The 17,271-nt window shown below is 37.7% G+C and overlaps 1 protein-coding gene across 1 annotated transcript in view; it reads right to left on the bottom strand.

The window, feature by feature from the left end:
• Window positions 1-3,174: 3,174 nt before the first annotated feature.
• LOC149799641 (uncharacterized) overlaps window positions 3,175-17,271 on the bottom strand; it is a 31,958-nt gene continuing 17,861 nt past the window's right edge. Inside the window, exons 2-5 of the mRNA XM_089958984.1 lie at window positions 9,887-10,201; window positions 8,013-8,202; window positions 7,036-7,101; window positions 3,175-3,839 (exon numbers count right to left, since the gene is read on the bottom strand). Of these exons, the coding sequence (XP_089815110.1) occupies window positions 3,772-3,839; window positions 7,036-7,101; window positions 8,013-8,202; window positions 9,887-10,201 (639 nt within the window). The 3' untranslated portion in view covers window positions 3,175-3,771. The remainder of the gene's footprint in view (window positions 3,840-7,035; window positions 7,102-8,012; window positions 8,203-9,886; window positions 10,202-17,271) is intronic.

Raw genomic sequence — 17,271 nt, 5'->3', positions numbered from 1 at the left:
GCATTTAGCTGTCACGTTAAATGTATATTAAACTTAAATCATTTATGTGTGTTATTGTTTGGTTGGGAACCCAGAATATTACGGTGGAAGCAAGCTAGTAAAATCCAATAGGAAATCCATTACCTACACACAGCCTTATGATCAGGGCTGTGTCTGTGTCTTTAGAAATAAAACTAACAACATTGATTATAAAGTAATCTGGTTTTGAAATCATATATACATACATGCACACACACACACACACACATGAGAAAATACTTAACCTACCCCATTTTAAATGTGTATGCAGAGATTAGTTTAATATGTATATATATATATATATATATATATATATATATATATATATATATATATATATATATATATATATGTGTGTGTGTATGTATGTAGTAAGTTTTCCAAATCCATTAAAAGCCTGATGCATGAAATAAAGAGATTTGGCTCAGAAAAGCTGAAGTTTGGAACCTACTTGCCTCTGTGTGAGCTTAATGCTTTATGGGTCTTCAAACTGAATACTCTGATTTGCCACAATACATGTGCAACTTTAGTTGATAGGTACCGCATTTCTGTTACACAGCTTGGTATCCTTTATCTAAAACATCCCGTTTCAGTTATACCATACAAGTCCTGTATTTTGTTATGCAGATATATCAGTAATGTTAAGCAAATGATGACAAAAAGAGAATCAGTATTTACAATTTAAGTTTTTGTTATAGTTATGATATTTCTGTATATACGGGATACGCCAATTTTAAAATCTTAACCTAACCGCAATCATTGTGTGCTCCAATATGTTGCCAACTTATAAAATCAAAAATTGTTTTTATGCATATAACCAAGTTCAAGATGACAGTTGTTATTATAGCTACAGATTTTTTATACTTGTGGGTTTGGAAATGAAATATAAAAAAAATAGGAAAGGAAATAAAAAAATTATTAGCCATCTGGATTTTCTTCAAAACATGGAACCAAAAGTCCATTATTTATGTAATTATTGGAGACGATATATAATTGTTGTTTGGCAAATAATTAGACTAGTGCTCTCAAACGTTTTCGCAAAATATGGCTCATGAGATTGATTTGATGCTGGTTGCCGATTTCAAGATGAGTAGGTGCTAAATGTCAAGTAAATTGATAAAATAAAGAGTCCAGTCTAGCTTTCATTATTGTTGAATAGAATGGTGTACTAGCATATCTAGGCAAAATGAAGGAACTTAACCAAGTTTCCACAAACAAATCAAATGAGTCCATTTCAACGAAAATTAGTTGTCTAAAAATGTTAGTTGCACAATTTTTACAAATTTTTTTCTGTCTAGTCATTTTTGTTTTTCAAACCATATGTGTTCAAACCCTTTTCTTCCATCGATTGGTACTGTTTTCATTTACCATTTACATCTTTTTGATAATTATAAGCATGTGACTAATATGCAAACAACTGAAGGTTATGTGTAAAATAAAACCATTTTGCTTAAAATATGCACTATTTTACTTTGTCTAATATTTTAACTTATGTTGACATATTTTTGGGGCAAGTTCACTTTTCGAGTTTGCAGGTCAACTTACAAAGTTTATAATCCCAGTGTTTTTTCATTTGATTGGAATTCTTTTTTGTCTCAACTTCTTGGCTCTTGTGTCTTGACTGCTTTGTGTTTCAGTCATTTTTAAGGCACTGGTGGGACATCCATAAACACACTTACACTGTTGGAGAAAATGTTTTAATTTTTAAAAATTAGTTATGACTCAGAATCATTGTTTTATGTTTTCACTGGTTTTGCTGAACACACACGGAAATTTGTATTTATGGGGAAAACTTCAGGAACAAAAATTCAGTCTAAATTAACAATTATATGTCTATATGTATGAAATTATTTTTGTTGTAAAATCGCAAAGCTTCAGGTTAAATCACATTAAAGGTAGATTCCCTTCTCTTGAAAGGGCCATTAAGTTTTAATTTTACTAATTGGTAATAATGATGGTAGTTAAGTTCTATGTTCTTAAATTCTTGTATGTACTACATTTCAGTATGAATTCATGTATTGTTTAAGGTTTTTTTATTCAGTCTCCATATACTTGCACTTTTGTTTACTTAAAAATGCCTACAATATCACTGTACCATGTATGTATTGTAAAAGCTTTGTTATTTGCATATTTTCACTGGTAGCAGAAGGCTTTTTGCTGCATCTCAACTGCACAATTATGTTTTGGCACAAAACAAAACAAACTACTAGACTTGAAGCCATGAAATTTCACTATTCTCAGGCCATTACAACAACATTTCATCAGCTATGTGCACCTTTTTAATTTTATAAGACTAACTTTTGATATAAATCATGTTGGCTCAATCAAGCAAAATCAACATGGGAACAAATGAAATTTGGCAGGTTTGTTTTGAATGTGTGATGAACGATCTATTTTCATGGCATTATAGCCATTATTATAAGTTTTCGGACATGGACTTTTTTGGGTCTGCAGTTGGGACATGCAGGTTTTGCAAATAGAGATCTAGTTTGTATATATAATTATGTACATATAGTTATTGTATAATTGTATATAGAGTTATTGTATACATTGTGTATAGTTATGTCATAAATATATGTAAAATATACAAGCATTGTGTACTATTTTTTTTATTTCTATACCCATAATGAAGCAATTTGTAGATGTTGAAAATTCAATAAGGAGCAGTGCTATGTCCTGCAAGTTGACTTTGCAGAATTTACTCCCAAGCTGGACTGAAATATCAGTAAGCATCTACACACTTTAAGGAAAATAAATCAGGAATTATAGTTTTGATTTCAGGCAGATTTATGGAGTTCTTGTTTGATTTCAGTCATGTGAAATTTTCAACCATATTTATGAAAGATTGCCTCGTGCAAACGTCCAAAATTAGGGCTAGGGCAAATTTGGAACACAAGTAAACAAACCGTTATGTTTTGTGGGTGCAAAAGATGTAGTTGTTTCATGCCATTGTAAGCCTTTTATTGAATGCCTGGTTCATCTGTATTGGGAATGTAAGGGATGTTTAATTAGAAGTCACTTGGCATCTCCAGGTTTTCCAGGGTCTTTCACCTTCAAGACCAGTATCCCTACTTCATGTACATCAATGTTGGAAGTTAGTGTGTCAGTGAATGCAGTTTATGTAAATGTTACAAAGAACACAATAATATAACGCAATCAATTGAATGTCGTTTACATTTTACAGATTTAAAAAGTCTACGAGGGGACAAAAAGCTATACTGTTCATAATGTCAAAGTTGTAAACAATAACAGTTTTGGGGTGTTCAAATCTGGACTAAAACGAATCATGTTTTGTTGTTAGACCTTTCTAAAGAATAAGAAGATACAAAGAAATTTCGGTTCAAAATAGTATTGTACATAGTATTCCTCCCAAAACGTTAAGGGGAAAAATTCGATATCAAAATAAAATGAAAACTGAACAACCAAAATATTCCGAAATTTCAACTCTGGCGAGGCATAACAGATATTTACAACACTTTTCAGATCATAATACAGGTGTCCTTGGTGATTAAGATGTGTCATAAGACATCTTGAAAAACAATCAACTAGTCCGCTCGTGTTTTGGGGCTTGGATTGAATAGACACTTAAAACCAATAACACGGTCGGTCCACTGTTGTGAATAGCTATTGTTGTCAGCCTTCCATACCGTTTACATCCGATGCAATTGTATAGTAAACAAAATAAAAAATGTATTTAACAAATCTAAGGAAATTTGTTAAGTTCCAGAGCGTAACAACTTGTTACACAAGAGATTATTTGGTCAGTCTATTCAGTTCCTCGGAAAGGCTTTCTTCTGATACTCCCGCACTGTCCTTCAAGGCTGCAAGAAAATATTTATTGGATTGCTAAATCACAATTTGGCAAAGAAATAGACAAATAATAAAAGAAGACTCATCCGAGTTCTGTTTAGCCAAGCAAGACTCTTGAACAATCTATGTTAATCGGACGTTTGGACCTGTACGATGTTAAAATGAACTCGGTTGAGTTTCCATCAACGTGGGGTCAATTAAATTTTTATAAAAAAGGAAATTCTGCCCATTTATTTGTTTAGTTTAAACATGTTATTGCCCTCAGTGTTAACAAATGGAATGGGGCGACAAGTCTCCAACTAGCAATAAACCCATAAAATCGATAACAAACTTGCACAGATCGCAGCTCCAAGATTACATTGGACTGAACGCATCAATTCAGTCAGCGCAGGTCAAGTGCATTTTCCCAAAAAATTAAATTTTAATGAAACGAACGCAAATTTTAGTGTAAGTGACCTTCCAGGAAGTAGCTGAATCGTTTGCATTGTCACTTTCAACAGACGTCAAGAAAGTGAGCTGACATTTTATTTTATATTTGGGCTTTACTGTTGCTTCCTATCGAACAGAACAAACATTCTTCACCGAGTAGCAAATCTCCAGACAAAAATTCAGAACCGTTTGGATTATTTCATGGGACTACACTGGAAATAACGGGCGATTGGCTTTATTAGTGTAGTGAAAGAATGAAACATTGGTTTGCCAAACACACAGCAGAAAAAAATTCGACCAAACGTAATACACGGCATCCTAGCACAAAAGGCTTTTAAGTTTTACAAATGATGCCGTTCCCGGTCTCCATTATTAAAAATAAAACTTTTGAACATCTATAAAACAGTTCAGTAGAATCGGACAATATTTGTCAGAAACCATCCAGGCAAAAAGTGTTTTCAGTTGTGTACTAACGATCCCGATGTGCCATCAGATTGAACCGACGATACTAGCAGATATTAAAACCTGTTGTTATATGGTTTAACGCCATTTTCAGCGCAAAATAGGCTAAACATGGCGGCCAGTATAAATGGTGGAGGAAGAACAGGGGAAAACACCAGAAAGAACCACCGACCCACAGTAAGAACCTGTAATCGAGCCAAATATTGATCAAACTTGACAAAACCCATTCAGGCAAAACAATGCTTTCAAATTATGTACAAATGAAGCCGCTCCTGTCAACTACTGCTGCGATTACCAATTAAAAATAATAAACTTTACTGAACAGAATTGACAATTTCTTCGTTGTTTTCACTCTTACAGCGACGAATAAAGGTTGCTTAGAACTTTATACATTTTCGTCTTAAGGTTGAAATGTTAATATATATATATATATATATATATATATATATATATATATATATATATATATATATATATATATATATATATATATATGTGTGTATTATATAGATGTTTCTTTCGTAATGCCAATAAGAAAAACCAAAAATATTCAAAGCATTATTCCATAGAGAGCTTCGTAGTCCACACAAATGATGCCGATCTGCCATTATTCCATAGAGAGCTTCGTAGTCCACACAAATGATGCCGATCTGCCATTATTCCATAGAGAGCTTCGTAGTCCACACAAATGATGCCGATCTGCCATTATTCCATAAAGAGCTTCGTAGTCCACACAAATGCCGATCTGCCATTATTCCATAGAGAGCTTCGTAGTCCACACAAATGATGCCGATCTGCCATTATTCCATAGAGTGCTTCGTAGTCCACACAAATGATGCCGATCTGCCGTTAGATATTACTGCCGTTACTAAATTTGAACCTTTATCAACTTCTCAAAATCCTCGCAACAGAAATTGAGCAAATTAATCGGATGGCATCTCTTCATAAATTATATTTGGGTTTATTAAAAATACAAGTCTGCCTTAGACTATGGCTTCCACTACTAAATGTGTGTGTGTGTGTGTGTGTGTGTGTGTGTGTGATTTGGATTTTTAACGTAGCTTTAACAATTTTTCAGTCATATGTAGCGATGTCTGCAGTGTGGCAGTTTATAGTGATGTCTAGCACTGGGGCATCATGCCGCAGACATGTAGCATGGTGTCCCACCCAGCCACATTATCCTGACACCAGGCCGACCAGTCCTAACACTAACCACTTAATGCTGAGCGCCAAGCGAGGCATCTGTTAGTATCATTTTTGTAAGTCTTTTATATGGCTCGTCCGAAGCGGACGCTCTGACCACAAGGCCACCGGAACGGTCCATTACTAAAAGTAAAGAAAACTTGTAGCAGATTTCTCAAGCACCGTTCAATATATGCTTCCCGATAAGGTCACTAGCAGAAAATATTCTGCCCATTTTACCTGGACGACGAGCAACTGACAGTTTCTCCTATAAGCGATCACGAAAATGCACCATTTGTAACGATGCAAACTGAAGCAATGTCAACTTATAAATCACAAATATAGATACTAACAAAACTTGATTTGCGTTCTGTTTATGCATTAATTTTCGTAAAAGTATCTTGATATTCAATGAATTTATTTCAACTTCTAAACACCATATAAACTCAACGGTAAATCTGTCAGCTGACCACAAATATGGCGGCTCATGACGTCATTCGTGAACTATCTAGAATTTTACAAATTTGACAGGAAGGCTTACTTATATTGGTTATTTTATATCATATATTTCCAACCAATGGGTCCTGTGCTACCCCAATCAGAAATGGGCCCAAGAACTTCAACCTAAATTCTGTCACACACGTCTCCCTGTCATCACACTTCAAGCTGGGTTCTCGAGTATTTGAAAATGTCACTAATGTGAATTTTATTAAAACTCTTTACTATCTCCGCCCTAACGACCTCATTTGCGCATGGACATTTTTACGGACAGTTAATGCACAAAGCTTAAATTTCTTGACGCAAATGTTGAAAGATTTTATTATTAGTGATAAGGACAATGTGTGGAACTATTTCAACAAACATAGAAGTCTGCAAATCTCTAACAGAAGGAAGACTTTGGCGACAATGGGCATGCGCACACTCAGTTGAAACTACGATTTGTTGACTCGGATGCTTTCGCTTTCATACCAAGAGGTAGAATACTATTTATAAATTTATCGTTACGTCAGGAGAATTTAGTTTATCTTGTTAATACATAAACAGATTTTAAATAACCAATACGTTTTGTACATCTAATAAAGGTGTTTATATATTTGGAACGCAGAAGATTCAACAAATACCGACGATTCTTACCCTTCTTTAGATCTTCAACGATGTCCTTCAGTTTCTTGTATTCTCCATACGTGATCATACCATTTCCTGAGAAAGAAATTAGATTTTCGGAAGACAACAGTTCCCAGACATGATAAATGTCGGCCCACTACAGAGATCGATAGGAGACATGTTAACGTGCCATTTACAATTCGTGTAACCAATGACAAGATTCGAGTGTTTGGAAGGCATGGAGGAAAACTAGTTCAGCTTTTAATTTTGTTTTATTAAAACACTAGATACAAATACTATTTATATCTGTGTAATTAAGCATGGTGTCGTGAATGACATGTCTAAAGTACTTATCCCAAGAAATATTAAATAGGTCGTGAAAGCAAACAGCTCAATTTACGGTGGATTTGAAGTACACCCACATTCTACTCGTACAACACTGGGTTTTAATTAACCCTGCACCTGACTGAAGGAACATCTACTGTTAGGTGAAACTATCGGAACAGCTACCGCTCAGTGAAACTGTCGAACAGCTACCGCTCAGTGAAACTATCGTAACAGCTACAGCTCAGTGAAACTGTAGGAACAGCTACAGCTCAGTGAAACTATCGGAAAATAAATAGTTCAAGATCTTTAGCTGATTAGCCTAAAACTGTTCTGAAAACAATATCTGACCGGTTTCCGACCTTGAAGCCTAGCGGTCGAACCATTGTATTGTTACGCGGCATCAACTCACCTAACTAAAGCACTAATTAACTCTTCCAATTTAAAAAAAATATAAGACGTCTTCTGATAGATCTACTTATTCTATAGAAAATAGATCATTTTGGATCGCATCACAACTTCCACTGGCTGTACAGAAAATACGCTCCAGTCATTACGCGTTAGAACCGTAGAAACTACATCATTGCCTGCGGAGAAAAACGCGGTCATGTTTAAAAAACTTGATTCGATGAAATTGTTATACTCATCACTGAGCAACCAACATTTGGAACACATGTACTTACCGTCCGTGTCGAGAAGCTCAAAAACTTCTAGATAGAGTTGATCTTGTGTTTGGGTCTTCAGTTCATCAAGCGAGATAAATCCATCCTGGTTCGCGTCGATTTGCTGGAGTTTAGCTCGGGAACTGAAACTGGCAAGGATGTTCAAGACTGCCCATTTAATTTCAGAGCGCTGACTTTCCGTTCTAACAGTCTGTAAACGAAATGGGTATTTTTGCATGAGCCAGGCCATAGAGAGCGATCTTTATAAAAATAAAAAGTGTTGTTCAACCCGGGTCCCTAAGATATTTCCCCGGCCTCCCCCCTTGCCAGCCCTGTGCATGAGTTATCTAAATATTTCACTAAAATATTTACACAGCGCACTTGCACACATGAGAAGGATTAGACAATCCTGGAATATTAAGAGTAGCTGATACACCAACAGTTATCAAATTTTATCAGTGTATTTCGTTTGTACGACCGACGAATAGTGTATGGGACGCATGAATCATAGGGCAGGATCCAATTCTAACATTTTTAGAAAAGCTTTTTCTTCTCTCGTTCTCGTATAAAATTATTCGATACTATTTATTGACCGACAACGTTACAACAGCATTGCTACACCGTCGTGATCTACTTATATTTACGGGATGTTACATTTTTTAAAAAACAGAAAGAACATGCTGTTTTCAGAACTAGGAAAATAGTGTCTGTACGTGTGAATAAAATTTTTATCAGTAGCTGTGAAATCGGGGAAGAAATGGTAAATATGAACCAAAGCTTTTTTATGGTTATATTCATTTTTAATTTGTTTACTAAACCGGGGTTGGTGGGTTACAATATTGCAAGTGGATTGGCGAAGTATGACCAGAGATGCAAATATTTAATATTTGTCTCTAGATGCCGCATGCCACTCAGATAACCGTGTGAGATTTCTATTGTTAACGTAGCTTTCACAAAATTTTAGCCATATCGCTACGATGTCTGCAGTGTGGCAATTTATAGTGATGTCTGGCACTGGCGTAACATGCCGCAGACATACATCATCATGTCCCACCCAATCCCATTATCCTGACACCAGGCCGACCATTCCTAACACTAACCAATTAATGCTGATCCTAGTACCCTTTTTATAAGTCTCTGATATGACTCGGCCGGAGTTCGAACCGAGACCTCCCGCATTCGATGCAGACGTTTTAACCACTTAGGCCACATTAGTGGTAATAACTGAACTAAACTTCCTAATAAAAAGCAAGATGCCAAGAAGCAGAGCGATTAAATAGAGCAAAAATAAAATTTCATTTATTGTTATTATTTCACTCCGAGTATTTCTCTAGCAAATCAATTAAACTGGAATAACCAGCATTATATTAACATGGAGGTGGGCGAGAGCGGATATTTGGGGTTTGTATACTATTATTTCTGAACATGCCGACCATTAGTTTATTTTTTAATTGACCTAATGGTACATCAGTACCTGGCTTTTTTAATTCCTGGCACTGATTCGCCCCGTTCATTTTCAGTACATGACCAAATCTGAAATGAAGAATGTACGAGATGTTACTTTATGTGGGCATCTAACTACCTAAATCCTGGGGACAAGTTTAGAAACTATACACATCCGCATATACATAAAACTGCAGGATAGCGAGTAATGTACATAGATAAACTGTAAATTAGTTAACTACATGAATATGTACACAAGTTTAAATTTACTGTGTTATCTCGACTGGAACTTTGGGATGCTCATCCGTGTCCAAGTCAATATGAAGATTCCCATCCCACCCACACCTAGCAACAAGTGCTAGAGATGCGCATGCCTGAGAATAGTTGTACGAACGCGAGCAGAAAAATGCTCCAACTGCTGGCCAGTTTGGAGAGAATGTTTTGACATTTACCCGTTCATTGTACCTGCGCAGAAAAATCTTGGCGTACATCTCCATGCATGAGAGTTCACAGTAGTCTTTAAATGGTTCCTGGGTCCATTTTGCACATATGGCGGGACAGGCTTGGGTGATGTTATCCCGGGTAATAACGAAAGTCTTGAAGCCGTCGTTAATTTTCTCACTGATGATACTCTTGATGCGAGCGAACAACTCTCGCAACTTTGGCAAATCGTTGTCGGAGTCTTCGCTGTCTTCCAAGAAAAAGAAAACACCCTCGCACTTGATGAAGGCAAGATACAACACAAGGAACAAAATAACTGACCTCATCTGAAAGACAGGATTTGACAAGATCAAAACGCAAGTTCAGTTTTCACATTTTGTCGAAAGACATACCGTCAACAACATATCAAACTCGAAAAAAAGAAAACGTGATACGGCTGCATTGGTATCAGCGCACTTTAAGCCCCAATGCCGCCGTTATCATAAACCCCACCATTTTTCCAATCCAGCAAGTTTCAAAGGTAGGAAATGATTTGCTAAAAAAGCTATCCGACTTAAATCGTTCTTTGAAATAATCAAGACGCTACGACTTAAAGGACTTTCAAATATTCAGTTTAGAATTAAGAGGCGTCAACCCTTAATTCAGTTAACGAAATCACTAGTAATTTTGTTCGGGAGTGCTCCAAAAGTAGTGATGTGATACATTCGACAAATTCCGTTTTTGAGTAATAAGATTCGCACGTGGCGCATAAATTGATTCGCGAGGGAATAAAGACGCATGCCCGCATTTTTTAAGCGGACCTGATAAGAAAAAACGTGCATTAGATAAAAATAGCACTCTGGTAATATTGGTGAGCAGCTGGTGCACTGGGATACTTTGAACATGGCCTTAGGACGTCGTTCAACTTCCAATGGTTCAAAAGAACATGCCTTTTCTGACGCGGCCTAACGCCCTTTTGTGTGATACTAATTACACACATTATATACACTGTGCGGCTATGCATAGTTTCTCAATTCCGAACCACAGGTCAACCCCAAGTGCATAACAATAGAACCCGGGTCCGAATCTGTTTGCATTACTGACGAGGCATTTTCATGCTAACAAAGTATAAATCGTTATTGGGCGGTGACTCTAAGGATTCCAAGCAAATGCCCAAGAAACTTGGCTACAAATCCAGGAACCTACACGGAGTGCACAATTTCCTCATTTTCGCAACAAATATATGTACTTGCAGGGTGGAACAATAAATAGGTAATCGGTTATAGGTCAGGGTCCTGGTTATCAAGGGTAGATAAAAGAGCGAAGGGCTGAATGTTAATTGCATAGCCGATATTACCTTTACAATACCGAGAAAGTGTACAAATGGTCAAATAGTGGCATCTAACATGATTACCAAGTTACGATCTTGGAATTGGGCCCCTAGGGACCAGTACAAGAATTTTACACAGGGCAAAGCGGGTTTAAAAGGTTAAACAGCTGTATGTGCAATATTCCAAAGAAATTCTTCAGAGCTAATGAACATTACATTGTAACCGGAGAAAAGGAGCAACAGTCCAGAACTTCTAAGTATGAACATTTCTGTAAACACAAATGAACTTGATTGTAAACAATCAACCTTATCACCCAACACTGGAAGCGACAAATATTAGATTACGATCAAAAATGATAAAGTGGAGAAGCTGAATCTACAGTTACAAGATTTTTCACTAGACGATGAAACAAATAAGCGTTAATTTAAATTCTGCAGAAAACTGTTATCGAAAATGGTGATTAATCTGATACTGAAAACAGCTGAAAGAGTACAAAAGACGTTCGGAAAGAAAGAACAAAAGAACCAGATCAGTTTGAATGCTTTTGAAGCTATAAGAGCAAAACTTGCTGGACAGTCAACGCAGTTGGATAAAAACGTTAAATAAAATATTCCATTATTAATCCCCTCCATCAACCTACTCCCCAGCAGCACAATCCTTGGTTCAATTTTCATGCTGCCGTACGAAGTGCGATGTCTTGTATACATTTTAGATTTACACGCATGCAAAATGAGATACTAATATTGTCCTCCTATGTTGCATATTGTAACCTGAATGTAATACAGAATTTGTCTTGTCTTATCTAGATTTATGTAAAATGTCATCGATTGTCCAACTGCTACTTTACACTGAATTTTTTATCAACTCTAAAAACTCATCATCATCATTCAGGCAGTGGACAGCGACGGCGCAAGACCGGTGACCAGCAGCGGTGAGAGGGCGGGCAGAGCAAGTAGCACGTGAGTAGTGAATGGGGCCACCATAGGGACAATGGGAATTAGCATTACAGACCCCCCTGGGCCACTATAGGGACTATGTAAATTTAACATGGAGAAAAACCCTGGGCCACTATAGGGACAATGGAATTTAACATGGGAATAGATTTTGGGCTTGTTTAGGGACAAGGGAAATTTAACATGGGAGAAAAAAACTACTTTAGGGACAAGGGGAATTTAACATGGGATTTTTTTTTTTTTTAAAAGTTTTTAAAAAAGAGGGTAGGCAATGGAAAGTCAATCTCTTTTCGAAACCTATGAGTGGCCCTGAAAAGGGCCTTTGGGTTTCTTCTTCTAATTTCTTATATTTCTCCACCAACTTCTTATTTTCTGTCCTACACTCTTTCTCTTCTTTTCTTTCTTTTCTTCCTTTTTTTTCTCTTCTTTCTTCTTCTCCTCCTCTTCTTTCTTCCTCTTCTCATTTTCTTCTTCTTTTTCAATTTTTTCATTCCATTCTCTTATCCTTGTCCTTTCCTCTTCATCCTCCTTCTCCTCCTTTATTTCTTTCATCACAGCACTTATCATTTCCTTTACTTTTCTTAAGTTGTTAATCTCCATCTTCACTCGATGTGGGCTATAAGAATAGTGATCCTCGTTTAACCTCACTAACATTTGCTCCATCATACCCAAATTGTCCAGGACGTCTTGGAATGTTTTCATTTTATCAAGCTGGTTCGAAGCCATCTTCTTTTTTAATTCTTTGTAGAATGGTTTAAACGACGAATACTGTGGGCTCTTATAGTGAAAGCGCGGACGTGATGGAAAACATCCCCCTAATACATAAAATTGATATTACCTAGATCATGACCAAACAACGCGCGGACGTGAAGGAAAACATCCCCTACTTTTCTCATTTCATATGATCTACTATCCACATACGTGAAGCAGCAATAAACTAACCAAAACTTACCATTCACACAAACCAAGCATCAAAATCAAATCCTATTCAAACCCCGAATCTACTATCCACACACGCAAAGCATAAAATGAAACCCTAATCTACTATTCACACTAACCTATGCTAGCCCTTATGAACACACAATCATATACATTAACTTATACACTCACACTATCAAAAAGAGTCAGTGTTTATATTCACACTACTCTACATACACACATTGGCAAATCAATTGTTATTTCTTTTCTAGAGTATTGGGTAGCCCTGAAAAGGGCTGTTTGTTTTTGAACTCCAGTGACACCTGGTTAATGATAGCACCTTCCAGGCCTGGCACCACACACACATCTTCTTCCCCAGTCTCCTTTTACTTTTTTTCTTGAAAGCGCAGAGGGAGGATGATTGGCTTCAGCACCCCAATCCTCTGTCTCTGGTATCTTGTAAGCCATCCTCTCTCCTAGTTTCTTTTCCTCCTCTTCCCTCTGTCTTCTCTCCTCCTCTTCCTTCTTTATTCTTTCCTCTTCTACTATGGCCTCCGCGGCCAGTTCATTTAACAGGCGCCTGACATATTCCAGATGTATCTGGAGTTCAAGAAATTTGCTTATTCTGGTATTCATTGTCTTGTTAACGAATGAACAGGGTAGCTAGACTGCCCAGCGAGTTTCAATTTATACTGAAAGCGCGGACGTGATGGAAAACATCCCCTAAAACAAAATTGATTTTACCTAGATCATGACCAAACAACGCGCGGACCTAAAAGAAACACTCACTTTTGTGTACTACCCATCACTATTCTAAACATTTTCATTAATCACTTCAATATACTATCCACATACGCAAAGCAATCAAACCCCAAATCTACTCTCCCCACACGTCAAACAGCAAAAAAACCCATGATCTTAATCTACTATCCACACAAACGTACTTGAGCACTTACAAACACACAATCATATACACAAACACATACACTCACACTATAAAAAAGAGTTAGTGTTTATATTCACACTACTCTACCTACACACATTGGCAAATGGATTGTTATTTCTTTTCTAGAGTATTGGGTAGCCCTGAAAAGGGCTGTTTTTTTTTGTTTGCTATGGCAATCTTTTAGTTTCTAAGAATGCGACGTCCTCTGAGGATAGACTTTCTGACGATAGGTCTGCTTCTTCGGAAAGAGAAGAAGAACTCTTTGGTGTCGATACGACAATCGACAAAGCCTCTGTCAGGTTCAGGTTGCTGCTGCTGCTGCTGTTGTTGTTGTTGCTGTTGCTGCTGTCTCTGAAGTCTGTACTTCTCTGTCCATTCTTCTTTCTCCCTGTTCACTTCTTCTCTGAAGAGCTCTTCTATCAGGTCTTCAGTGACTTTTAACATTCTCACATTCTCTATCACTTCTGGCTTCGGTATCAGACTGTGTCTGACCCTATGCAAATTCACGTAGGCTTCGTTTAGCTTAGCTAGTTTGGAGCACATCTTCGTAGGAGGATGAGTCGACAATGGATGGTTAGACTGGAAACTACCCCGGTTCTTAAAGTCAAAGCGCGGAGCGAAGGAAAACATCCCTCTACGGTTTTCGAGCAGCAACGTTCAATGAGTGTCATGAGAGGGATAGTAAGAAGTCAAAGAGCATGAATCAACATTCTTATAGCCAAACAAAAGACAAAGGCATTTTTTTTCAAAACACAACATTTTTTATTCAAAATCACTTAACACTAACAAACAACTCTAACATTTTTAACAATAATCCAACAATATAACATCAAACATTTTTTCAAATCACAAACATTTTTTTTCAATTTACACATTTTTTTGGACAGGGTTGGCAACGTTGTGAATGAAATTGTGATTTCCATTGTTGGAAGTCATTAGGTCATTGATGGACACTACGTTTCCTAGCTAGAGACAAAAGATAAGCATAATGGTCACAAAACCATCGATCTACTTTCACATCGTTTCTTGAAGAAGAACGCGGATCAAAATGAGTCACTAAATGTTCTAAGGAATAGCCCAGGCTGCGATGATGCAGAAAATACACACAGTACTGTCCACACACCAAGGAATCTGTGCCTTGTAATTTCACATTATTGAATCGGGTAGTCTGAGCATTTCTTCTCATAAAGTCAATGATATCGTCTTCCAAAGGGGGCAATCCGTACGAATCAAAATATTCCACACATCCTTCTTGAGGAAAGTAGACGGCTACCCAGTGGGTTCCTGGGAGATGACTGTCGTCCGTGTTGATCACATAAGCTTGATGGTCTTGAGGTTTGCGATGAGGGAGTTCATCTTTAGCACAGATGACAGGATTCCAAGAAGCCGTGTACGAACTGTGGTTCAAAAGGTAATAAAGTTCCCAGGTATCCATGTTTTTGTTTTGTTTTTTTCTTCTTCACAGGTAATAATAAGTCATCAATTCGATCCTGACTTTTTGCTTGAAAATGTCTGACAAATAACCGTTTCTTCGTTTCGTCTCCGCACTCTGATTGAGGAGAGCTTCGATACGATGGATCTCTTGAGTGGTTAATGGTGGACAAGAATGTTCACGCAAGTCTTTATACCACTGATGCAACACGACTTCGTCCGAGATGAGACTCCAAGCTTCGTCCAGATACTCGTCCAATTTTTCTTCTTGACTTAGCATCAGGCATTTATCGTGTTGAATTTGACTGGGATGATCGTTTTGACATCCATAGCACTCTTTTTTGATCAATTCCGTCATTTTTTCGACCAAGTGTTTGGCAAAACAGGAGACTAAATTGGCTTCTTGTTCTGGCCATCTTGACTTCATCATAACTTCGTCGTCTTGGGATTCTTCTTCTTCCACGGTCTCCTCACATTCCATCTCCAAAGTTTCTCCACTAGGTAAAGAGGGATAACAGTCTTCCATAGCTTCTAATAGTCTAGAATGACTTCTCTCAAACTGTTGATTTCTATGGTATTATCGAATTCTGCATACAGGATGACGCTCACTGTCTCTGGCAGAGGATTTGCAAACTGAAGTTCCACACGAATCTGGCCAGATTTTATAGGGTGGAAATGTCCCTCGTCGCTGCTCTGGTCAGGAGTGAAATCGAAGACCCACAAAGCATAGCCTCCTGCGTAATCTTCGTACGTAATACCGTGACTGGTGTTGGTCCCTAATTGTCCGGTGGCTTCGTACAGGGACAAAAGTACGATCTCAAGTAATTCTTCTTGGTAAAGTCAGGTTCGAAAGGTCTGGTACACAAGGTCTTGCCATCGCGACTGACTTCGATTTTCTTCACGTCGAAGTGTTGAAAGTGGAAAGGATTTTCAGTGAAGGCTCCGTTGAAGGCTGAATTCTCGATTATACCAAGGATTAAACGCTTGGGTAACTGTCCTTGAAACAGATGATCTTCGATCATGGAATGATGGCTAGCGGGAATAGTGAACGTTTTCACTTCCACACGTCGTATGGGATACTTGGCGGTCGTTCTGCTCAACGTTTGACTGATGTCGTTACCCACTTTAGGTAACACTTCCACACGGCGTACGTAGAGTTTGGCCTCCTCGATTTTGCTTTTGGGATTGACGCCAGCACTATCAGTCAACAAATGGAAAGCGGTACTGCTACGATTCAGTCTCAAGCGGACATTTACACCGTTCAGCAAATATTTCTCTTGCAACCACATGTCCAAATGCAAACGATCCATCAGTTCTAGACTCTGTCCATTTAATATTTTGTCTCTTCGTTCTACAAATCCCTCTTTGTGTGGTGTTTTGGATGCATCCGGTTCGAATTCGTTAAACTCGCCCGCATCGTCAGGTTCCCATAGTACGCAGGCATTGAGATGAGTATTCTTGGCGTCTATTCCGTACGTCAAGAGATTTTCCAGGTAGGCACGGTAAGGGTAAGTATCCATGCTGCTGCTGACCAGTTTGTTATTCAAGTACAAGTCCACTGAGCTGAACAAGGAATGCATGAAATTGTTGACGGGAGCTACTTTCTCGTCTACTATAGTATCTCTTCCCTTATCTAGAACTTTGACTTTCAAGTACAAGTAACTGCTATTCAGATCGATGTAATCTTCGGGCTGTCCCTTGATTTCAAACTCAATGGGAGCGGAATCTGTCAACGAGGAGACAGGGTGAAATTCCACCCATTGGGATTCTTGCATCGTCATCATGGTAGGTGGCATGGCAAACAGATCCAGTTCCGACTTGGAACAGGCGCAAGACTC

This window comes from Sinohyriopsis cumingii, chromosome 5, assembly GCF_028554795.1.
Source record: "Sinohyriopsis cumingii isolate HCF-2022 chromosome 5, ASM2855479v2, whole genome shotgun sequence".
NCBI lineage: Eukaryota > Metazoa > Mollusca > Bivalvia > Unionida > Unionidae > Sinohyriopsis > Sinohyriopsis cumingii.
Note: the sequence above shows the minus strand (reverse complement) of the source record. Positions and strands in the feature narration are given on the sequence as shown.